The sequence below is a fragment of the Ranitomeya imitator genome, chromosome 2, assembly GCF_032444005.1.
Source record: "Ranitomeya imitator isolate aRanImi1 chromosome 2, aRanImi1.pri, whole genome shotgun sequence".
NCBI lineage: Eukaryota > Metazoa > Chordata > Amphibia > Anura > Dendrobatidae > Ranitomeya > Ranitomeya imitator.
The window spans coordinates 528,127,428-528,152,595 of record NC_091283.1 but is presented as its reverse complement, the minus strand read 5'-3'; the positions used below and the strand labels follow the sequence as shown (position 1 = coordinate 528,152,595).

The 25,168-nt window shown below is 42.7% G+C and overlaps 1 protein-coding gene across 1 annotated transcript in view; it reads left to right on the top strand.

The window, feature by feature from the left end:
* The first annotated feature begins 435 nt into the window (after window positions 1-435).
* The window catches only part of CFAP97D1 (CFAP97 domain containing 1), a 121,617-nt gene continuing 96,884 nt past the window's right edge, over window positions 436-25,168 (top strand). Inside the window, exon 1 of the mRNA XM_069751856.1 lies at window positions 436-609. Coding sequence (XP_069607957.1) covers window positions 489-609 — 121 coding nt within the window. The 5' untranslated portion in view covers window positions 436-488. The remainder of the gene's footprint in view (window positions 610-25,168) is intronic.

Genomic DNA, 25,168 nt, shown 5'->3' with positions numbered 1-25,168 from the left:
TTATAACCTCATAAAGGGACAGTGGTCAGAATTGTAAAAATTGGCACGGTCATTAACGTGCAAACCACCCTTGGGGGGTAAAGGGGTTAAAGGGCACAAGCTATAATAAAATAGCATTGTCTGCTAACACTTCTTTAAGGCTCTTTCTACGAAAAAAAGCCATTATAACATTATATTGTAGTATGTCATGGGCTGGTACACTATGCAGTTATGACATTGGACATTTCTGATACAGTTTGGAATAGTAATTGATTGTCCTTCCACTTTCTGCACATGTCGTTCTTTGCTTTCTATAGCCTATAGTTGATGTAATTTTTCTTTTCTGCACAAACCCCATTACATGTACTGTACTGTGCAATTTTTCCTGCCAGCTATGGCCCTCATCATTGATGTCACTATACAGGTTGCCATAGTAACCCCTCCAAGAATAGTTATGTGATGCTACCGGACGAATCAGCTGCTCACTTCTTACCTGTGATTGAAAAAGGATGAACACTGTAGATTATTTGGCTTTTCCTCTAATAGTTTCCAATCACAGACAAAATAATATTCTGAAGAAAAAATGGGACAACTACCACTACCAGTGCCACGTGTCAAGGGTGAGAGCTGGTAGGTGTACATTTACAAACACTTTCTTTCACTTATTTATGTATAACAGTGCATGCTATGTGTACACCCCACAGAGACAGGCAGATAGATAGATAATAGATAGATATGAGATAGATAGATAGATAATAGATAGATATGAGATAGATAGATAGATAATAGATAGATATGAGATAGATAGATAGATAGATAATAGATAGATAGATAATAATAGATAGATAGATAATAGATAGATAATAATAGATAGATAGATAATAGATAGATAATAGATAGATAGATAGATAGATAGATATGGGATTGATAGAGAAATATGGGATAGATAGATAGATAGACAGATAGACATATAGATACATACATAGGTAGACAGGTAGGTAGACAGATAGATATAGGATAGATAGATACATAGAGAATAGATATCATTGGCTGCAGTGTTTCTGCCTTTAAATGGCTTTTGTCATGATTCTGAATGAATGCTTTGATGTATCAGTCAGTCATGCCCCAGTCGTCACATCAGTCTGGTCTAGCAGCTTTGAGCCCCACCATAGTTGATAATGTACAGTAATATGGATTGAAGAGATGGCACTCAAGCAAAGGAACCTACACTGAATCAATATGAACTACTGAAACCTTTGAGAAATAATATTGAAAAGTGACAGCCAATATGACAGCTGTATCACACTTCTGCAGTAGGGTAGGATGTTTATGCTATTTGTGTTGCCTGTTGCCCATTCAAGATGACTGGGATAAGCCAGCAACATAGATAGCGGAGGCATAAGCTACTACTAACTTAGGAAAGCAGCCATCAAGTTACTACTCACACTGACTAAAGGCAAAATCCCTGAAACAGTTGTCAGCAAAGGAAAGTCTTTTCTGGTTTGGGTTTCTATCCTAGGACATGTGACAAGGTTATTACCATTTTTTTCCACCTCAGTGGGCCTACTCAACTTCTGGGTTCCATAACAGCTGATATGTCTGCTATGGCAATAGTTACTCTCATGCATGGAGCGCTATATGGAAAATCTGTACCACATCTCCTTTGCATTTCCATTTGTGGGGAATGGACCATTGCCAATGATGACGATGTTCTGTCCATCCTGTGGAAGAGATGCACTTTAGACTTTCCACTGAGTTCCCCATGCCTCTGCAGTGGTCATTTTGTAGAACAGTCCAGCAATCTTACATAAGGAACAAGTGGCAGCAGAAGCAAGTGTTAGGTATGTAATGTATAGTCATATTTAAAGGGAAACTGTCAGTAGGATCAACCCTCCTACAGGCACGCAGCTCAAAGGAAGCCAAATAAAATGATACCTTGATATTGATGGTCCAATATCTTATTCCCGAGAAATCCACATTTTTCTTATATGTAAATGAATTGTTCTGGGCTATGGGCTGGAAATACTGTAGATCTACATGGTAATCTGTCTCCAAAGCTTATTTTAAATAAAAGTGGATGTTAACAGTGTGATTAAAGTGTAATGTCCGCTCTCTGCTCTCCTTATCTCACTGCAGAGCTGTGTGTGATTATACCTAAACTAGCTATTGAACCCGTTCTACGCCCCGGTGGCGAGCATTTATATTGGTATATGGTCTCCATCCTGGTATGTGCTGCTCCATCCTGCGCCCCCATCCTGTCATGTGCTGCTCCATCCTGCGCCCCCATCCTGTCATGTGCTGCTCCATCCTGCGCCCCCATCCTGTCATGTGCTACTCCCATCCTGCGTCCCCATCCTGTCATGTGCTGCTCCCATCCTGCATCCCCATCCTGTCATGTGCTGCTCCCATCCTGCGTCCCCATCCTGTCATGCGCTGCTCCCATCCTGTGTCCCCATCCTGTCATGCGCTGCTCCCATCCTGCGTCCCCATCCTGTCATGCGCTGCTCCCATCCTGCCTCCCCGTCCTGTCATGCGCTGCTCCCATCCTGCGTCCCCATCCTATCATGCGCTGCTCCCATCCTGCGTCCCCATCCTGTCATGCGCTGCTCCCATCCTGCGTCCCCATCCTGTCATGTGCTGCTCCATCCTGCGCCCCCATCCTGTCATGTGCTGCTCCATCCTGCGTCTCCATCCTGTCATGTGCTGCTCCCATCCTGCGTCCCCATCCTGTCATGTGCTGCTCCCATCCTGCGTCCCCATCCTGTCATGTGCTGCTCCCATCCTGCGTCCCCATCCTGTCATGCGCTGCTCCCATCCTGCGTCCCCATCCTGTCATGCGCTGCTCCCATCCTGCGTCCCCATCCTGTCATGTGCTGCTCCATCCTCTGTCCCCATCCTGTTATGTGCTGCTCCATCCTGCGTCCCCATCCTGTCATGTGCTGCTCCCATCCTGCATCCCCATCCTGTCATGTGCTGCTCCCATCCTGCGTCCCCATCCTGTCATGTGCTGCTCCATCCTGCGTCCCCATCCTGTCATGTGCTGCTCCATCCTGCGTCCCCATCCTGTCATGTGCTGCTCAATCCTGCGTCCCCATCCTGTCATGTGCTGCTCCATCCTGCGTCCCCATCCTGTCATGCGCTGCTCCCATCCTGCGTCCCCATCCTGTCATGTGCTGCTCCCATCCTGCGTCCCCATCCTGTCATGTGCTGCTCCCATCCTGCGCCCCCATTCTGACATGGGCTGCTCCCATCCTGCCACACTCAGCTCTGCTACATCTGCCACACTCTGCTCTGATCCGCTCGGCTCCACTGCCTCTGACCTGCTCAGCCCCGCTGCCTCTGACCCGCTCGGCGCCGAGTGCTGGGGGGCCTGAGCAGGCGGGGACACCGGCGCGCTGTTGGGGTCAGGTGCCGGTATCGCCGCCGGCTCAGGCCCCCCAGCACTTACTATATTCACCTGTCCTCCGTTCCACTGGCTGTGCGCCGCCATCTTCCCGGTCCTCTGGCTGTGACTGGTCAGTCAGAGGGCGGCTCCGGCGCGCATTAAGCGCGTCATCGCGCCCTGTGAACTGAAGGTCACAGGCCGAGGACCGGGAAGATGGCGGCGCACAGCGGTGGAACGGAGGACAGGTAAATATAGCTGATACTCACCCTCCTGGCGGTCCCTGCTTCTCTGTTGGAGATCGCGGTGTGCGTTCAGTGTTAACGCATACCGCGATCTCCCGGGAGCGTCACTCTGTGAGGCCCAGACTGCGCCGGCGCTTGCGCTTGCGCAGTCTATAAAGGCTTCGGACAGAGTGACGCTCCCAGCGTTATATTATAGATGTCCATATAGATGGCTTAGGAGGGTTGACCCTACTGACAGTTTCTTTTAATTTCAGGGGTGATGGGACACTTTTAAAAGTCCTAAGCACGTAGCAATTCACACTCTCCATTATTATTTAATTATAGTCCTATCACATGTTTTAGACCCCACTTCCAGTGTCCTCTGGAGCTCCTTGGGGGTGGTCCTAATCATCTGCTGAAACTGCTACACTGTTAGTTCCAACCCTGCAGGAAATAGAAAATATATAATGTCTTAGAATGTAGGATATAATGTAAGCTACTATTGGGGTATAATAGAAGATAATGTATAATATATGATTATAAAGAATATCAGTTCTATCTAGATACTTTCATAACAATCATAATTTGTATAGCCTCCTTCTCACTACATGTATCTTATGCTCCTAGATCTAGGCAACTAAATAGACAATGTGGCTACATTAGAAATATTTATTCTAAGGACTAATTATGACTATTCTTCTGACATATTGGTTATTGTCCATTTTCAGCTAGTAGGTTTTACAGTGAATTGAGACACAGACTGTCTGGCAGAAAATGAGTTAATTAGATTAGGAAACCAGGAAAGCGAATGTTTGTGCATTATGACAGCTGCCGACAATATAATGTAATATGTGCAGTGTAAGCAGTAATGGAAATCTGCAACAGCTGCTAGGCAGTAATGTGGCAAATTGGTTTGGTCAGGCTGAACATTATCAGTCAATTTTGCAGGGGGGTGGTGGAAATTAAAGCAATATTGTATTTTCATTGGCTAAATTTTATTATAGTACAAGGAACATGTAATAAACCCAATTCTGCCCCACGATGCCCCACGTTGTGGAACATACAAAGTCTGTCATCCTTCTACATAAAGACTACAAACATAATGCAAACCTACAAGTCAATAACCTTCTATGGCAAAGTCTACAATGGAAATTGGTTTTCACAGGGCGTGCCCATATCGCTTGTGTCTGAATCCCATCTGACGTAATTTTGGCTGAATGTCATAAAGAAAAGCTATACTAATGGTCCCTTATCAATAAACAGATTAAACAATTAAAGATGAACAGTTTAGTTGAAGAATTAGTAAGGAATGACTTTATTATTAGAATAATGGGTCTAGATTTTATTCAGAAACATCATGATTTTTGCCCATGGGCTATATGTTACTGTATCCCATTGCCTTTAAAGGGAACCTGTCATGTAACATAATGCTATTAACCTGCAGATATTGGGTTAATTCGCAGGTTCATAGTGTTCTGACACCACGTAGCGCCCACACTGAGAGCCCCGCTGCCTGCAGGAAATGAACTTTATTCCTCCCGGCAGGCTCAATCTTTTAGTCATGGCAATGGTGCCAGAAACTGTCAGTCAGTGCAGGGGGTCGCGGTAAGAGCTGTCACTCTCTATGTGTGAGGGGCAGAGCCAGGGCTGTAGTCGTGGCTGAGTATATCGGGTTATGTGCCCCCTGGCCTCCCGACACATATAAACAATGTCCCTTTTCTTGCATACCTTCTGCTGCACCCTCTGCACCATCAGCGTTGCATAGGGGCAGCTGAAATTCGGCTGCTGATGTTGTTGAGCAGAAAGAGACAGAGCCCATTTCAAACTTTAAACAAGGAACTTTACTTGTTTCCAAATGCAGCACATCCAAATTAGTTACTGCATCAACACAGAGTATGACTTCATTCACATTCTTTCCTTTCCCTGTGTCTTCACATATTCCTCCCAGGGTTTCCCCGGGACATACCGACCCGTCCTCCCTATTCAGCATGACTACTCTTAGGAGAAGGGCTTGTGCCCACGTAGAAAGCTGCCACATTTTGGAGCTACCTTTATCCTTTATCCTGCTGCAATTCCTAGGCTGTAACTCTCTGACCCACTGGCACTGGATGACTGGGCCCTTTCCATCAAACATTGCAGTGCCGCTGCTCTGTCCTGGGCTCTTAAGCCCTTCGGGACGCCTCGGGCTCCCTGGCCTATCTGAGCTGTACCACCTCCCTGTCTTCACTGAACTAGAATCAGGAAATATTCCTGTCTTACCCACAGCTAAAGTACAAAGAAAGAAAAAAGCCAGCTCACCCGATATGTGCAAGGAGCTCGGAACTTCGTCCTGACTCGACGTAGTGCAGATCCAAGTAAAAGAGAAAAATGTTCCAGCTTCTTGATAAAATGTAAAACTTTAATCCATCATATAAAATAGTAGAAGACACACTCCTGGGACAATGCCATATGACAAGTGAAGAAAGCTACGCGTTTCGACCATACGGTCTTTGTCACAGCTGATCTACTCAGCAGTCCATTCGGTATAAGAAGGACTGACCTACCAATGGAAAGGTTAAAGAAAAAAAAAAAAAAAAAAAAAGGGGGCTCACCTGACCAAGAGTACTTATAATCACAAAAACATATAAACCATTGCCAGATATTCCAAAAAATATAAACAATATACATATATATACAATGGTAAGATACAATAAATCCCATATATATGAAAATACAAAAAAGAGACAGAAAAAAACACACACAAAAAAAAAAAAGGCTAAAAAACATGCAATATATAAATACATGAATCTGTGCCTGCACTGCAATTTACCATATCTAATAGTGGAACATAAGTTCACTCTTTTTATTCAAACCATGCGGAAATCTAGTACCCAAATTAAACATCCAAACGGCTTCCCGTGTGAGTAAAGACCTATGCATGTCTCCTCCCCGCGGAGGTTTTTTTATTTTTTCAATGCCCGTTACTCTTACAGAATCAGTGCTGCGTGAATGCATTTCAATGAAATGTCTCGCTGCTGAGGAAACGGTATGATTGCTGTTAGTTGTACATTTGATATCGTACAAATGTTCAGAGATGCGGTTTTTTAGTTTTCTAATTGTGCAACCGATGTATGATTTGTCGCAGGAAATGCAATCTATTTTGTATACTACAAATCGTGTGTTACAATTAATAAAAGTTTTAATTTTATATTTATTTTCCATACCCCTGGTACCAAAAAATGTTGTAACTATTAAATGCTTACAGGTAGTACAAGTAGTGATATTGCATTTATAGCAACCCGTACAACTAAGCCAGGTGCTATTAGGTTGTTTGGACATAAAGCAATTAGGGGATAATATGTTGCCTAGCGTAGGTGCCCTTCTTGCTACAACGTTGCAACCATTATTCAACAATACAGCAAGAGTGGCATCTTCAAAAAGAATTGGAATAGCCCGATTAATAATTGTTTTAATCTCATTAAATTGCGGGCTGAATTGTATACAGACATATGGCTTGGTTGCCACATTTTTATGATTGTCATTTTTGTTTTTATTTTTCTTATGACTAGATTCCACATCTAAAAGATCTGACTGATTCTTCTGTTTGGCAACATTTAATGCTCTATTGAGCATCCAGTTAGGGTACCCCCGCTTTCTGAATTTATTTCCTGCTTGAAGTAAATCATTATTAAAATTGCTATTGTTGTTGCAATTCCGCTTCAATCTTGTAAATTCCCCCACGGGGATGGCTTTGATTGTATGCCTAGGATGGCTACTTTTGGCATGGAGCACCGTATTCCCTGCCATTGGCTTTGTAAACGTACGTGTAGATACCAACTCACCTGGAATCCCTGTCAATTCCAAATCAAGAAATGAAATTCTGGAAACCGCATGCACAATTATTAATCGGGCTATTCCAATTCTTTTTGAAGATGCCACTCTTGCTGTATTGTTGAATAATGGTTGCAACGTTGTAGCAAGAAGGGCACCTACGCTAGGCAACATATTATCCCCTAATTGCTTTATGTCCAAACAACCTAATAGCACCTGGCTTAGTTGTACGGGTTGCTATAAATGCAATATCACTACTTGTACTACCTGTAAGCATTTAATAGTTACAACATTTTTTGGTACCAGGGGTATGGAAAAGAAATATAAAATTAAAACTTTTATTAATTGTAACACACGATTTGTAGTATACAAAATAGATTGCATTTCCTGCGACAAATCATACATCGGTTGCACAATTAGAAAACTAAAAAACCGCATCTCTGAACATTTGTACGATATCAAATGTACAACTAACAGCAATCGTACCGTTTCCTCAGCAGCGAGACATTTCATTGAAATGCATTCACGCAGCACTGATTCTTTAAGAGTAACGGGCATTGAAAAAATAAAAAAACCTCCGCGGGGAGGAGACATGCATAGGTCTTTACTCACACGGGAAGCCTTTTGGATGTTTAATTTGGGTACTAGATTTCCGCATGGTTTGAATAAAAAGAGTGAACTTATGTTTCACTATTAGATATGGTAAATTGCAGTGCAGGCACAGATTCATGTATTTATATATTGCATGTTTTTTAGCCTTTTTTTTTTGTTTTTTTTTTGTTTTTTTCTGTCTCTTTTTTTGTATTTTCATATATATGGGATATATTGTATCTTACCATTGTATATATATGTATATTGTTTATATTTTTTGGAATATCTGGCAATGGTTTATATGTTTTTGTGATTATAAGTACTCTTGGTCAGGTGAGCCCCCTTTTTTTTTTTTTTTCTTTTACCTTTCCATTGGTAGGTCAGTCCTTCTTAGGCCGGCGTCATACACAGCGTAAAACAATACGGTCCGTATATTACGGCCGTAATACGCTGAAAAGTCCCGAAAAAAGTGGTCCGTAGCTCCTCCGTAGGCAGGGTGTGTCAGCGTTTTTTGCGCATGGCATCCTCCGTATGTAATCCGTATGGCATCCGTACTGCGTGGTTTTCTCGCAGGCTAGCAAAACCAACATACCGCTATAGAAGTGATCCATGTGTCCCAAAAAGAAAAGAAAATATATATATACTGTCTATATATATATATATATATATATATATATATATATATATATATGTCAGTAGACACATATATTAGAGAGAAAAGCCGGTAATTCAGTGCGGTGTACAGTAAAATCACACTGACAGCTTACAGTAGAATAGGTAGAATAAATGTGTACACATAGAATAGGTATATATATATATATATATGTCAGTGAGACACATATATGTATATATATTAATATTTATTCCAGCGCTAGACAGCTTGAAAGCCGGTAATTCAATTACCGGCTTTTTCCTTCTCCTTCCTAAAACCCGACATGATTTGAGACATGGTTTACATACAGTAAACCATGTCTTCTCTCCATTTTTTTTGCAGATTCCACACTACTAATGTCAGTAGTGTGTATCTGCAAAATTTGGCCGTTCTAGCTCTTAAAATAAAGGGTTAAATGGCGGAAAAAATTGGCGTGGGCTCCCGCGCAATTTTCTCCGCCAGAGTAGTAAAGCCAGTGACTGAGGGCAGATATTAATAGCCTGGAGAGGGTCCACGGTTATTGGCCCCCCCCTGGCTAAAAATATCTGCCCCCAGCCACCCCAGAAAAGGCACATCTGGAAGATGCGCCTATTCTGGCACTTGGCCACTCTCTTCCCATTCCCTTCCCATTCCCGTGTAGCGGTGGGATATGGGGTAATGAAGGGTTAATGCCACCTTGCTATTGTAAGGTGACATTAAGCCTAATTAATAATGGAGAGGCGTCAATTATGACACCTATCCATTATTAATCCAATACTAGTAAAGGGTTAAATAAAACACAAACACATTTTTTAAAATTATTTTAATGAAATAAAAACAATGGTTGTTGCAGTATTTTATTCAACGCCCAATCCAGTCACTGAAGACCCTCGTTCTGTGAGTAAAAAAACATAATAAACCAACAATATACTTACCCTCCGCAGATCTGTAACGTCCAACGATGTAAATCCTTCTGAAGGGGTTAAAACATTTTGCAGCAAGGAGCTGTGCTAATGCAGGCTGCTCCTCGCTGCAAAACCCCAGGGAATGAGGCTAAAAATAGATCAATGATCTATATTTAGCTTCATTTGCGGTGAGGCGCCCTCTGCTGGCTGTTCATAGATCGTGGGAAATTACCTAGAAAGCTCCCTGGCTTTCTAGGTAATTTCCCACGATCTATGAACAGCCAGCAGAGGGCGCCTCACCGCAAATGAAGCTAAATATAGATCATTGATCTATTTTTAGCCTCATTCCCTGGGGTTTTGCAGCGAGGAGCAGCCTGCATTAGCACAGCTCCTTGCTGCAAAATGTTTTAACCCCTTCAGAAGGATTTACATCGTTGGACGTTACAGATCTGCGGAGGGTAAGTATATTGTTGGTTTATTATGTTTTTTTACTCACAGAACGAGGGTCTTCAGTGACTAGATTGGGCGTTGAATAAAATACTGCAACAACCATTGTTTTTATTTCATTAAAATAATTTTAAAAAATGTGTTTGTGTTTTATTTAACCCTTTACTAGTATTGGATTAATAATGGATAGGTGTCATAATTGACGCCTCTCCATTATTAATTAGGCTTAATGTCACCTTACAATAGCAAGGTGGCATTAACCCTTCATTACCCCATATCCCACCGCTACACGGGAATGGGAAGAGAGTGGCCAAGTGCCAGAATAGGCGCATCTTCCAGATGTGCCTTTTCTGGGGTGGCTGGGGGCAGATATTTTTAGCCAGGGGGGGGCCAATAACCGTGGACCCTCTCCAGGCTATTAATATCTGCCCTCAGTCACTGGCTTTACTACTCTGGCGGAGAAAATTGCGCGGGAGCCCACGCCAATTTTTTCCGCCATTTAACCCTTTATTTTAAGAGCTAGAACGGCCAAATTTTGCAGATACACACTACTGACATTAGTAGTGTGGAATCTGCAAAAAAAATGGAGAGAAGACATGGTTTACTGTATGTAAACCATGTCTCAAATCATGTCGGGTTTTAGGAAGGAGAAGGAAAAAGCCGGTAATTGAATTACCGGCTTTCAAGCTGTCTAGCGCTGGAATAAATATTAATATATATACATATATGTGTCTCACTGACATATATATATATATATATACCTATTCTATGTGTACACATTTATTCTACCTATTCTACTGTAAGCTGTCAGTGTGATTTTACTGTACACCGCACTGAATTACCGGCTTTTCTCTCTAATAGCGCTGCGTATTTCTCGCAAGTCACACTGCTTGTCCGTGTGTAATCCGTATTTTTCACGCTTCCATAGACTTTCATTGGCGTATTTCTTGCGCAGTACGGTGACAAACGCAGCATGCTGCGATTTTGTACGGCCGTAGAAAGCCGTATAATACTGATCAGTAAAATACGGCAAATAGGAGCAGGGGCATAGAGAATAATTGTGCCGTATTTTTTGCGAGTTTTACGGACGTAGATTCTGCGCTCTTACGTCCGTAAAACTCGCATGTGTGACGGCGGCCTTATACTGGATGGACTGCTGAGTAGATCAGCTGTGACAAAGACCGTATGGTCAAAACACGTAGCTTTCTTCACTTGTGACATGGCATTGTCCCAGGAGTGTGTCTTCTACTATTTTATATGATGGATTAAAGTTTTACATTTTATCAAGAAGCTGGAACATTTTTCTCTTTTACTTTTACCCACAGCTAGCTCCTCCTATAGTTAACTATGTACACTATGGTGCCCCATCTAGTGTCCCAACTGAGGCACTGCACTTTCCCTATAATAAAGTAGTATACATTGTGAGCAGCACACAAAATGGCTTAGTAAATCTGGTAACATAGCAGCAAAAAGGTACATAACAACAATTATAATGATATATATAGCCTCCATATTCTACAATGAGAACTGGGTCGGTTCTTAACCCCTTTACCCCCAAGGGTGGTTTGCACGTTAATGACCGGGCCAATTTTTACAATTCTGACCACTGTCCCTTTGTGAGGTTATAACTCTGGAACGCTTCAACGGATCCCAGTGATTCTGACATTGTTTTCTCGTGACATATTGTACTTCATGACAGTGGTAAAAATTCTTTGATAGTACCTGCGTTTATTTGTGAAAAAAACGGAAATTTGGCGAAAATTATGAAAATTTCGCAATTTTCCAACTTTGAATTTTTATGCAATTAAATCACAGAGATATGTCACACAAAATACTTAATAAGTAACATTTCCCACATGTCTACTTTACATCAGCACAATTTTGGAACCAAAATTTTTTTTTGTTAGGGAGTTATAAGGGTTAAAAGTTGACCAGCAATTTCTCATTTCTACAACACCATTTTATTTTAGGGACTACATCTCATTTGAAGTCATTTTGAGGGGTCTATATGATAGAAAATACCCAAGTGTGACACCATTCTAAAAACTACACCCCTCAAGGTGCTCAAAACCATATTCAAGAAGTTTATTAACCCTTCTGGTGCTTCACAGGAATTTTTTGAATGTTTAAATAAAAATGAACATTTAACTTTTTTTCACAAAAAATTTAATTCAGCTCCAATTTGTTTAATTTTACCAAGGGTGACAGGAGAAAATAGACCCCAAACATTGTTGTACAATTTGTCCTGAGCACGACAATACCCCACATGTGGGGGTAAACCACTGTTTGGGCGCATGGCAGAGCTCGGAAGCGAAGGAACGCCATTTGACTTTTCAATGCAAAATTGACTGGAATTGAGATGGGACGCCATGTTTCGTTTGGAGAGCCCCTGATGTGCCTAAACATTGAAACCCCCCACAAGTGACACCATTTTGGAAAGTAGACCCCTTAAGGAACTTATCTAGATGTGTGGTGAGCACTTTGACCCACCAAGTGCTTCACAGAAGTTTATAATGTAGAACCGTAAAAATAAAAAATCATATTTTTTCACAAAAATTAAATTTCCGCCCCCAATTTTTTATTTTCCCAAGGGTAAGAGAAGAAATTGGACCCCAAAAGTTGTTATACAATTTGTCCTGAGTACGCTGATACCCCATATGTGGGGGTAAACCACTGTTTGGGCGGATAGGAGAGCTCGGAAGGGAAGGAGCGCCATTTGACTTTTCAATGCAAAATTGACAGGAATTGAGATGGGACGCCATGTTGCGTTTGGAGAGCCCCTGATGTGCCTAAACATTGAAACCCCCCACAAGTGACACCATTTTGGAAAGTAGACCCCTTAAGGAACTTATCTAGATGTGTGGTGAGCACTTTGACCCACCAAGTGCTTCACAGAAATTTATAATGTAGAACCGTAAAAATAAAAAATCATATTTTTTCACAAAAATTAATTTTCCGCCCCCAATTTTTTATTTTCCCAAGGGTAAGAGAAGAAATTGGACCCCAAAAGTTGTTATACAATTTGTCCTGAGTACGCTGATACCCCATATATGGGGGTAAACCACTGTTTGGGCGGATAGGAGAGCTCGGAAGGGAAGGAGCGCCATTTGACTTTTCAATGCAAAATTGACAGGAATTGAGATGGGACACCATGTTGCGTTTGGAGAGCCCCTGATGTGCCTAAACATTGAAACCCCCCACAAGTGACACCATTTTGGAAAGTAGACCCCTTAAGGAACTTATCTAGATGTGTGGTGAGCACTTTGACCCACCAAGTGCTTCACAGAAGTTTATAATGCAGAGCCGTAAAAATAAAACAAAAAATTTTTCCCACAAAAATTATTTTTTTAGCCCCCAGTTTTGTATTTTCCCGAGGGTAACAGGAGAAAGTGGACCCCAAAATTTGTTGCCCAATTTGTCCTGAGTGCGATGATACACCATATGTGGGGGGAACCACTGTTTGGGCGCATGGGAGGGTTCGGAAGGGAAGGAGTGCCATTTGAATGCAGACTTAGATGGAATGGTCTGCAGGTGTCACATTGCGTTTGCAGAGCCCCTAATGTACCTAAACAGTAGAAACCCCCCACAAGTGACACCATTTTGGAAAGTAGACCCCCTAAGGAACTTATCTACATGTGTGGTGAGCACTTTGACCCACCAAGGGCTTCACAGAAGTTTATAATGGAGAGCCGTAAAAATAAAACAAAAATTTTTTCCCACAAAAATTATTTTTTAGCCCCCAGTTTTGTATTTTCCCGAGGGTAAGAGGAGAAATTTGACCCCAAAAGTTGTTGTCTAATTTGTCCTGAGTACGCTGATACCCCATATGTTGGGGGGAACCACCGTTTGGGCACATGGGAGGGCTCGGAAGGGAAGGAGTGCCATTTGGAATGCAGACTTAGATGGAATGGTCTGCAGGCGTCACATTGCGTTTGCAGAACCCCTAATGTACCTAAACAGTAGAAATCCCCCACAAGTGACCCCATATTGGAAACTAGACCCCCATGGAACTTATCTAGATGTGTTGTGAGAACTTTGAACCCCCAAGTGTTTCACTACAGTTTATAACGCAGAGCCGTGAAAATAAAAAATCTTTTTTTTCCCACAAAAATTATTTTTTAGCCCCCAGTTTTGTATTTTCCCAAGGGTAACAGGAGAAATTGGACCCCAAAAGTTGTTGTCCTATTTGTCCTGAGTACGCTGATACCCCATATGTTGGGGTAAACCCCTGTTTGGGCACACGGGAGAGCTCGGAAGGGAAGGAGCACTGTTTTACTTTTTCAACGCAGAATTGGCTGGAATTGAGATCGGACGCCATGTCGCGTTTGGAGAGCCCCTGATGTGCCTAAACAGTGGAAACCCCCCAATTATAACTGAAACCCTAATCCAAACACACCCCTAACCCTAATCCCAACAGTAACCCTAACCACACCTCTAACCCTAATCCCAACGGTAACCCTAACCACACCTCTAACCCTGACACACACCTAACCCTAATCCCAACCCTATTCCCAACTGTAAATGTAATCTAAACCCTAACTGTAACTTTAGCCCCAACCCTAACTGTAGCCTTAACCCTAGCCCCAACCCTAACTTTAGCCCCAACCCAAACTGTAGCCCTAACCCTAGCCCTAACCATAGCCCTAACCCTAACTTTAGCCCCAACCCTAACCATAGCCTTAACCCTAGCCCTAACCATAGCCCTAACCCTAGCCCTAACCCTAACCCTAGCCCTAACCCTAGACCTAACCCTAGCCCTAACCCTAGCCCTAACCCTAGCCCTAATGGAAAAATGGAAATAAATACATTTTTTTAATTTTTCCCTAACTAAGGGGGTGATGAAGGGGGGTTTGATTTACTTTTATAGCGGGTTTTTTAGCAGATTTTTATGATTGGCAGCCGTCACACACTGAAAGACGCTTTTTATTGCAAAAAATATTTTTTGCGTTACCACATTTTGAGAGCTATAATTTTTCCATATTTTGGTTCAGAGTCATGTGAGGTCTTGTTTTTTGCGGGACGAGTTGACGTTTTTATTGGTAACATGTTCGGGCACGTTACATTTTTTGATCGCTTTTTATTCCGATTTTTGCGAGGCAGAATGACCAAAAACCAGCTATTCATGAATTTCTTTTGGGGGAGGCGTTTATACCGTTCCGCGTTTGGTAAAATTGATAAAGCTGTTTTATTCTTCGGGTCAGTACGATTACAGCGACACCTCATTTATATCATTTTTTTATGTTTTGGCGCTTTTATACGATAAAAACTATTTTATAGAAAAAATAATTATTTTTGCATCGCTTTATTCTCAGGACTATAACTTTTTTTTTTTTTTGCTGATGATGCTGTATGGTGGCTCGTTTTTTGCGGGACAAGATGACGCTTTCAGCGGTATCATGGTTATTTATATCTGTCCTTTTGATCGCGTGTTATTCCACTTTTTGTTCGGCGGTATGATAATAAAGCGTTGTTTTTTGCCTCGTTTTTTTTTTTTTTTTCTTACGGTGTTTACTGAAGGGGTTAACTAGTGGGCCAGTTTTATAGGTCGGGCCGTTACGGACGCGGCGATACTAAATATATGTACTTTTATTGTTTTTTTTTTTATTTAGATAAAGAAATGTATTTAGGGGAATAATATATATATATTTTTTTTCATTATTTAGGAATATTTTTTTTTATTTTTTTTTTACACATTTTGAAATTTTTTTTTTTACTTTTTTACATTGTCCCAGGGGGGGACATCACAGATCAGTGATCTGACAGTGTGCACAGCACTCTGTCAGATCACTGATCTGACATGCAGCGCTGCAGCCTTCACAGTGCCTGCTCTGAGCAGGCTCTGTGAAGCCACCTCCCTCCCTGCAGGAGGCCATCTTGGATCCGGGGCTGGAGGAAGCCGGGAGGGAGGTGAGACCCTCGCAGCAACGCGATCACATCGCGTTGCTGCGGGGGGCTCAGGGAAGCCCGCAGGGAGCCCCCTCCCTGCGGGAAGCTTCCCTATACCGCCGGCACATCGCGATCATCTTTGATCGCGGTGTGCCAGGGGTTAATGTGCCGGGGGCGGTCCGTGACCGCTCCTGGCACATAGTGCCGGATGTCAGCTGCGATAAACAGCTGACACCCGGCCGCGATCGGCGGCGCTCCCCCCGTGAGCGCCACCGATCGCACTGGACGTACTATCCCGTCCGTGGTCATGGGGGCCCACCCCACCTCGACGGGATAGTACGTCCCATGTCAGAAAGGGGTTAATGGGGTAGGGGCAAGTACCAGTCCTTAAAGGGCCACTGTCACCCCCGTCCAGCCGTTATAAACTAAAAGAGCCACCTTGTGCAGCAGTAATGCTGCATTCTAACAAGGTGGCTCTTTTAGTTTTAGGTTCAAGTATACCCCAAATAAAGCAGGAAGATTGGAGTGATGGCAGAGGAGCGGTTAGAGCTGGGGAGTGAGGACCCGCCTCCCTGGCTAGAGACTGGAATTGTGGCTATGTATAAAAACGCTTTATTTGGGGTATACTTGAACCTAAAAGAGCCACCTTGTTAGAATGCAGCATTACTGCTGCACAAGGTGGCTCTTTTAGTTTATAACGGCTGGAGGGGGGTGACAGTGGCCCTTTAAAGCCCCTTACATATGCATAGAGCGGTGACTGCAGCGTTGCTGATGTCACCTCTATGACTGAAAGAGCGATCCTGATGAGAGGAATAAAGTTTTTTCCTCCTGGCAGCGGGTCTCTCAGTGCGGGTGCCCCACAGTGCCACAACACGATAAACCTGTAGATTAACCCCATATCTGCAGGTTAATAGCAGAATTTTACATGACAAGTTCCATTTAAAGCAAAAGTGGTTAAGCCGCAATACCAACAACAGCCCATGGTTAACAGCCATGGAAGATCCCAGAAAACCATATTAACTATGAGGTTACCAAATCAACTGCTGGTATTCATTCCTTGTAATAATTTTGGCACATACAGTTGTGTGAAAAAGTTTTTGCCCCCTTACTGATTCCCTATTCTTTTGCGTTTTTTGGCGCACTTAAATGTTTCAGGTCACCAGATTTAAATATAAGACAAAGATAACACAAGTAAATAGAAAATGCATGTTTTAATGATGGTTTTTATTATTAAGGGAAAAATATCCAAGCCTACAGGGCCCTGAAGGAAAAATGGATTGCCCCCCCATAAAACATAAATTAACTGTGGCTTATCACATCTTTGGAAAGCTGAGTTCAAATTCCCTAGCCACACCAAGGCCTGATTGCTGCCACACCTGTTCTCAATCAAGAAATCACTTAAATAGAATCTGCCTGACAAAGTGAAGCGGACCAAAAGATCCTCAAAAGCTAGACATAATGCCGCAATCCAAAGAAATTTTGTAACAAATGAGAAACAAAGTATTTGAAATCTATCAGTCTGGAAAAGGTTATATAGCCATTACTAATGCTTTGGCACTCCAACAAACCACAGTGAAAGCCATTATCCAAAAATAGTGAAAAAATGGAACAGTGGTGAACCTTCCCCAGACTGGCGGGCAGACCAAAAATACCCCACAAAAGCAGTGACGACTCATCCAAGAGGTCACAAAAGACCCCACAACAGCATCCAAAGAACTGCAGGCATTACTTGGCTCAGTTAAGGTCAGTGTTCATGACGCCACCATAAGAAAGAAACTGGACAAAAATGGCCTGCATGGTAGAGTTCCAAGATGAAAACCACTGCTGAGCAATAACAACATAAAGACTCATCTCAGTTCTTCCAGAAAACATATTGATGATCCCCAAGACTTTTGGTAGAATACTCTGTGGAATAACGAATCAAAAGTTGAACTTTTTGGAAGGTGCATGTCCAATTACATCTAGTGTAAGTAACACGGCCTTTCAGAAAAGGAACATCATACCAAGAGTAAAATGTGGTGGCAGTGTGATGGTCTGGGGCTGTTTTGCTGTTTAAGGACCTGGAAGAATTTCTGAGATAAATGGAACCATGAATTCTGCGGTCTACCAAAAAATCCTGAAGGAGAATGTCCGGCCATCTGTTCGTGACCTCAAGCTGAAGCGTACTTGGGTTATGCAGCAGGACAATGATCCAAAGCACAATAGCACGTCCAACTCTGAATGGCTTTAGAAAAGCAAAATTAAGACTTTGGAGTGGCCTAGTCAAAGTCCTCACCTTATTCCAATGGAGATGCTGTGGCATGACCTTAAAAAGGCGATTCATGCTCGGAAACCCTCCAATGTGGCTGAATTACAACAATTCTGCAAAGATGAGTGAGCCAAAATTCCTCCACAGCGTTGTTATCACAAATGCTTGATTGCAGTTGTTGCTGCTAAGGATGGTCCAACCAATAATTAGGTTTAGGGGGCAATCACTTTTTCACACAGGGCCCTGTAGGTTTGGATTTCTTTTTCCCTTAACCCATTACTTGCCAAATTAAAATTTTTACAAGTACGGATTTTTCAGAAAAGGGCGTCCCAATATTCAATTAAAAATGACAATGACATGATTTTCTATTTTGAAAACATTCATTTTAGAAACACAACACAAAAAATTGGACCACCTAATTATAACAACTATAAAATCTTAGTTGCTAGAGGCTAAAGATTAGGCGTCCCAAAAAAAAGACATTGAAAGATAATGGGTTAATAACAAAGACCTTCATTTAAAAAGTGCATTTTGTGTTATCTTTGTCTAATATTTAAATTTGTTTGGTGATCTGAAATATTTAAGTGTGACAAACATGCAAATGAATAGGAAATCAGCAAGGGGACAAACACTTTTTAACACAACTGTACTTACCTTTCTAGTATATAGATGCTTTGATACTCGGTCACTAGTTGCTTAATTGTAGATCTAATATACAAAACATTTTCAATGGGGGAACAAAACATGTACATATGCCCTAATGTGTCATTGTGCCAAAAAAACACCCAAACCACTCAACAATGACAATTTATTTTTGGGGGCGAACCCCTAATGTGCCTCAGCCTGCATCTTCCCTCTTGGATGTGGGTTCATCTTTCAGTCCCTAAGCAATCCAGTACTGAATCTTCATTTTCAACAAGTATCATTTAACTTTTGTAAATATTCAATTCCACTAATGCAAATTATACGCGCATGTAGCTCTTTCAAAGACAAGTCCAGCGATACCTTTACCTGGCAAGTCCATTCTTCCATTACTGAGAAATTGAGTAAACAGTGACTGACTGTGAAGGGAGAAGCGCATAATGGGGCAAAACCCTAATATAGGAGACAGTAAAAATAGTCGGTTTGCTCACCTTGGTTATGAAGACACAACCGCTATAAAGGTTGACATAGCCAGCTGCCATTGCCTTGTGGCTGGGAAAAGATCTTCAGATGGAAATGACTAAAACAGGATAAAAACAGTTTGGCTTTTTTTACACTTGATAAAGATGCCAGTACGGCATTGAAATGCATAGTGGACAATAAATAACCTTTTAAGAATATTGCAGCAAGACACGTCTTACCAGCAGCCGAGCCAATTTTTAAATGTGTTTCTATTCCGTTTTAGTAATTACTAAGAAATGTAGATCTGAAACCTCTGTCACTCCAGCTCTAGGCCCTTCCCTGAGCTGCCTCCTATTGCTTGCCTGACTGCTTTTATGTTGTGTAACTTCAGACTAAGAAATCATCAGTCACGCAGGAGAAGGCGGCACTGGGCGGGCAGTAGAGCTGGAGTGACAGAGGCTTCAGATCTACAAATAGTTCTTCAGCCTCATATGCATTTCAATTCAAATGCTGATTTCTCACTAACAGAAGAGCAGACTGGCCATCTAAGGGTATTTCTGGACTTGTCTTTGAAAGAGCAAAATAAGCATATAAATAGTTGGTGGTGTGAAATCCTGCTGACAGATTGCATTTAACCCCTTAATCCCATATGACGTACTATCCCGTCCAGGTGACCTGGGACTTAATTCCCAGTGACGGGATAGTACGTCATATGCGATTGGCCGCGCTCACGGGGGGAGCGCGGCCGATCGCGGCCGGGTGTCAGCTGCCTATCGCAGCTGACATCCGGCACTATGTGCCAGGAGCGGTCACGGACCGCTCCCGGCACATTAACCCCCGGCACACCACGATCAAAGATGATCGCGGTGTGCCGGCGGTGCAGGGAAGCATCGCGCAGGGAGGGGGCTCCCTGCGGGCTTCCCTGAGACGTCTTCTCCCTGCAGTCCCCGGATCCAAAATGGCCGCGGGGCTGCATCCGGGTCCTGCAGGGAGCACTTCCGGGTCAGGATCAGGCTGCAGCTGCAGCTCTAATCCTGCCCGGCTGTATGTCAGATCACTGATCTGACAGAGTGCTGTGCACACTGTCAGATCGGTGATCTGTGATGTCCCCCCCTGGGACAAAGTGAAAAAGTAAAAAAAAAAATTTCCACACGTGTAAATAAAAAAATAAAAAAAATAAAAATTCCTAAATAAAGAAGAAAAAAAAAATATTATTCCCATAAATACATTTCTTTGTCTAAAAAAAAACAAAAAAACAATAAAAGTACACATTTAGTATCGCCGCGTCCGTAACGACCCGACCTATAAAACTGGCCCACTAGTTAACCCCTTCAGTGAACACCGTAAGAAAAAAAAAAAAACGAGCCAAAAAACAACGCTTTATTATCATAACGCTGAACAAAAAGTGGAATAACACGCGATCAAAAAGACGGATATAAATAACCATGGTACCGCTGAAAGCGTCATCTTGTCCCGCAAAAAACGAGCCACCATATAGCATCATAACCAAAAAAATAAAAAAGTTATAGTCCTCAGAATAAAGCGATGCCAAAATAATTATTTTTTCTATAAAATAGCTTTTATTGTATAAAAGCGCCAAAACATAAAAAAAATGATATAAATGAGGTATCGCTGTAATCGTACTGACCCGAAGAATAAAACTGCTTCATCAATTTTACCAAACGCGGAACGGTATAAACACCTCACCCAAAAGAAATTCATGAATAGCTGGTTTTTGGTCATTTTGCCTCACAAAAAATCGGAATAAAAAGCGATCAAAAACTGTCACGTGTCCGAAAATGTAACCGATAAAAACGTCAACTCGTCCCGCAAAAAACAAGACCTCACATGACTCTGTGGACCAAAATATGGAAAAATTATAGGTCTCAAAATGTGGAGACGCAAAAACTTTTTTGCTATAAAAAGCGTCTTTTAGTGTGTGACGGCTGCCAATCATAAAAATCCGATATAAAAAACGCTATAAAAGTAAATCTAACCCCCCTTCATCACCCCCTTAGTTAGGCTAGGTTCACATTGCGTTAATGGGTTAACGCTAACGGACAGCGTTGCACAGCGAAAATGTCACAATTAACGCCGTGCAACGGGTCCGTTAGCACACTCATTGACAGCAATGTGATTTTCGGGTGTAGCGCATCGCTAGAGCGTGCCATTTTCGGCTCGCGCTAGCAAGGTGCCGTTCTTTTGTGGCGCGCCTCGGACGCTGCTTGCAGCGTCCGCGGCGCGCCCGAGGTCCGATCCCCGATCTTCCAGAGCGGGGACGTTAACGCGACCACTAAACACGACACCTAAAAAGACATTGCGTTAGCGCAATCCGCTAGCACTAAACGGATTTCCCTAACGCAATGTGAACCTAGCCTTAGGGAAAAATAATAAAATAAAAAAAAATGTATTTATTTCCATTTTCCCATTAGGGTTAGGGCTAGGGTTAGGGTTAGGGCTAGGGTTAGGGTTAGGGTTTGGATTACATTTACGGTTGGGATTAGGGTTGGGATTAGAATTAGGGGTGTGTCAGGGTTAGGTGTGTGGTTAGGGTTACAGTTGGGATTAGGGTTAGGGGTGCGTTTGGATTAGGGTTTCATTTATAATTGGGGGGTTTCCACTGTTGAGGCACATCAGGGGCTCTCCAAACGTGACATGGCGTCCGATCTCAATTCCAGCCAATTCTGCATTGAAAAAGTAAAACAGTGCTACTTCACTTCCGAGCTCTCCCGTGCGCCCAAACAGGGGTTTACCCCAACATATGGGATATCATCGTACTCGAGACAAATTGGACAACAACTTTTTGGGTCCAAGTTCTCTTGTTATCCTTGGGAAAATAAAAATTTCGGGGGCTAAAAATCATTTTTGTGGGAAAAAAAAGGATTTTTTATTTTCACGGCTCTGCGTTGTAAACTGTAGTGAAACACTTGGGGGTTCAAAGTTTTCACAACACATCTAGATAAGTTCTGTGGGAGGTCTAGTTTCCAATATGAGGTCACTTGTGGGGGGTTTGTACTGTTTGGGTACGTCAGGGGCTCTGCAAATGCAACGTGACGCCTGCAGACCAATCCATCTAAGTCTGCATTCTGTTGTGAATTCTGTGGCTGAATTCACTCCTGTGGTCACAAGTGGTACTGCAGCTTCTGAGCTTCCTTCCTCAGGTGTTCTGGTGAGCTCATTAGCTGCTTCGTTACTTAACTCCACCTGATGCTGCTATCCTTGCTCCTAGTCAATGTTCCAGTGTTGGATCTGAGCTTCTCCTGATTGTTCCTGTGACCTGCTGCTCTGTATAGCTAAGTGCTTTTTTGCTATTTTGTTGCCTTTTTTCTGTCCAGCTTGTCTTTTGTTTTGCTGGAAGCTCTGAGACGCAAAGGGTGTACCGCCGTGCCGTTAGTCCGGCACGGTGGGTCTTTTTTTCCCCCTTTGCGTGGGTTTTGCTTTAGGGTTTTTTGTAGACTGCAAAGTTCGCTTTACTGTCCTCGCTCTGTCTAAGAATATCGGGCCCCACTTTGCTGAATCTATTTCATCCCTACGTTTTGTCTTTTCATCTTACTCACAGTAATTATATGTGGGGGGCTGCCTTTTCCTTTGGGGTATTTCTCTGGGGGCAAGTCAGGCCTATTTTTCTACCTTCAGGCTAGCTAGTTTCTTAGGCTGTGCCGAGTTGCATAGGTAGTGGTTAGGCGCAATCCACAGCCACTTTTAGTTGTGTTTAGGATAGGATCAGGTGTGCAGTCTACAGAGTTTCCACGTCTCAGAGCTCGTTCTTTTGTTTTTGGGTATTTGTCAGATCACTGTGTGCGCTCTGATCGCTAGGCACACTGTGTCTCTGGATTGCCTTCATTACACCTTTCATTAGCAGACATAACAGTACTAGGAGCCAACTAATGATTCTCAATAGAGGGAAAGAAAAAGTTCTGACATCATTTTTTTTTTTTTTTCTCTGCTCTGTGTTCACTTTTTTTTTTTTTCCCCTAGACATTTGGGTGTTTCTGGACACAGGTGTGGACATGGATTTTCAGGGTCTGTGCTCTTCAATGGATAATCTCGTTATAAATGTACAAAAGATTCAAGATACTATTGATCAGAAATCTATGTTAGAACCAAGAATTCCTATTCCTGATTTGTTTTTTGGAGATAGAACTAAGTTTCCAAGTTTCAAAAATAATTGTAAGCTATTTCTGGCCTTGAAACCTCATTCTTCTGGTAATCCTATTCAACAGGTTTTGATTATTATTTCTTTTTTGCGCGGCGACCCTCAAGACTGGGCATTTTCTCTTGCGCCAGGAGACCCTGCATTGAGTAGTGTCGATGCGTTTTTCCTGGCACTCGGATTACTGTACGATGAGCCTAATTCAGTGGATCAGGCTGAGAAAAATTTGCTGGCTTTGTGCCAGGGTCAGGATGATATAGAAGTATATTGTCAGAAATTTAGGAAATGGTCAGTACTCACTCAGTGGAATGAATCTGCGCTGGCAGCTTTGTTCAGAAAGGGTCTCTCTGAGGCTCTTAAGGATGTCATGGTGGGATTTCCTATGCCTGCTGGTTTGAATGAGTCTTTGTCTTTAGCCATTCAGATCGGTAGACGCTTGCGCGAGCGTAAATCTGTGCACCATTTGGCGGTATTGCCTGAGGTTAAACCTGAGCCTATGCAGTGCGATAGGACTATGACCAGAGTGGAACGGCAGGAATACTGACGTCTGAATGGGCTATGTTTCTACTGTGGTGATTCCACTCATGCTATTTCTGATTGTCCTAAGCGCACTAAGCGGTCCGCTAGGTCTGCCGTCATTGGTACTGTACAGTCCAAATTCCTTCTGTCCATTACCTTGATATGCTCTTTGTCGTCGTTTTCTGTCATGGCGTTTGTGGATTCAGGCGCTGCCCTAAATCTGATGGATTTGGATTATGCTAAACGTTGTGGGTTTTTCTTGGAGCCTTTGCGGTGTCCTATTCCATTGAGAGGAATTGATGCTACACCTTTGGCCAAGAATAAACCTCAGTACTGGGCCCAGCTGACCATGTGCATGGCTCCTGCACATCAGGAAGTTATTCGCTTTCTGGTGTTGCATAATCTGCATGATGTGGTCGTGTTGGGGTTGCCATGGCTACAAACCCATAATCCAGTATTGGATTGGAATTCCATGTCGGTATCCAGCTGGGGTTGTCAGGGGGTACATGGTGATGTTCCATTTTTGTCGATTTCGTCATCCACCCCTTCTGAGGTCCCAGAGTTCTTGTCTGATTATCAGGATGTATTTGAAGAGCCCAAGTCCGATGCCCTACCTCCGCATAGGGATTGTGATTGTGCTATCAATTTGATTCCTGGTAGTAAATTCCCTAAAGGTCGATTATTTAATTTATCTGTGCCCGAACATGCCGCTATGCGCAGTTATGTGAAGGAATCCCTAGAGAAGGGACATATTCGTCCATCGTCATCACCACTGGGAGCAGGGTTCTTCTTTGTAGCTAAGAAGGATGGTTCGCTGAGACCGTGTATTGATTACCGCCTTCTTAATAAGATCACTGTTAAATTTCAGTATCCCTTGCCATTGTTATCTGACTTGTTTGCTCGGATTAAGGGGGCTAGTTGGTTCACTAAGATAGATCTTCGTGGTGCGTATAATCTGGTGAGAATCAGGCAAGGAGATGAATGGAAAACTGCATTCAATACGCCCGAGGGTCATTTTGAGTATCTAGTGATGCCGTTCGGACTTGCCAATGCTCCATCAGTGTTTCAATCCTTTATGCATGACATCTTCCGTGAGTACCTGGATAAATTCCTGATTGTTTACTTGGATGACATTTTGATCTTCTCAGATGATTGGGAGTCTCATGTGAAGCAGGTCAGAATGGTTTTTCAGGTCCTGCATGCTAACTCTTTGTTTGTGAAGGGATCAAAGTGTCTCTTCGGTGTGCAGAAAGTTTCATTTTTGGGATTCATCTTTTCCCCGTCTACTA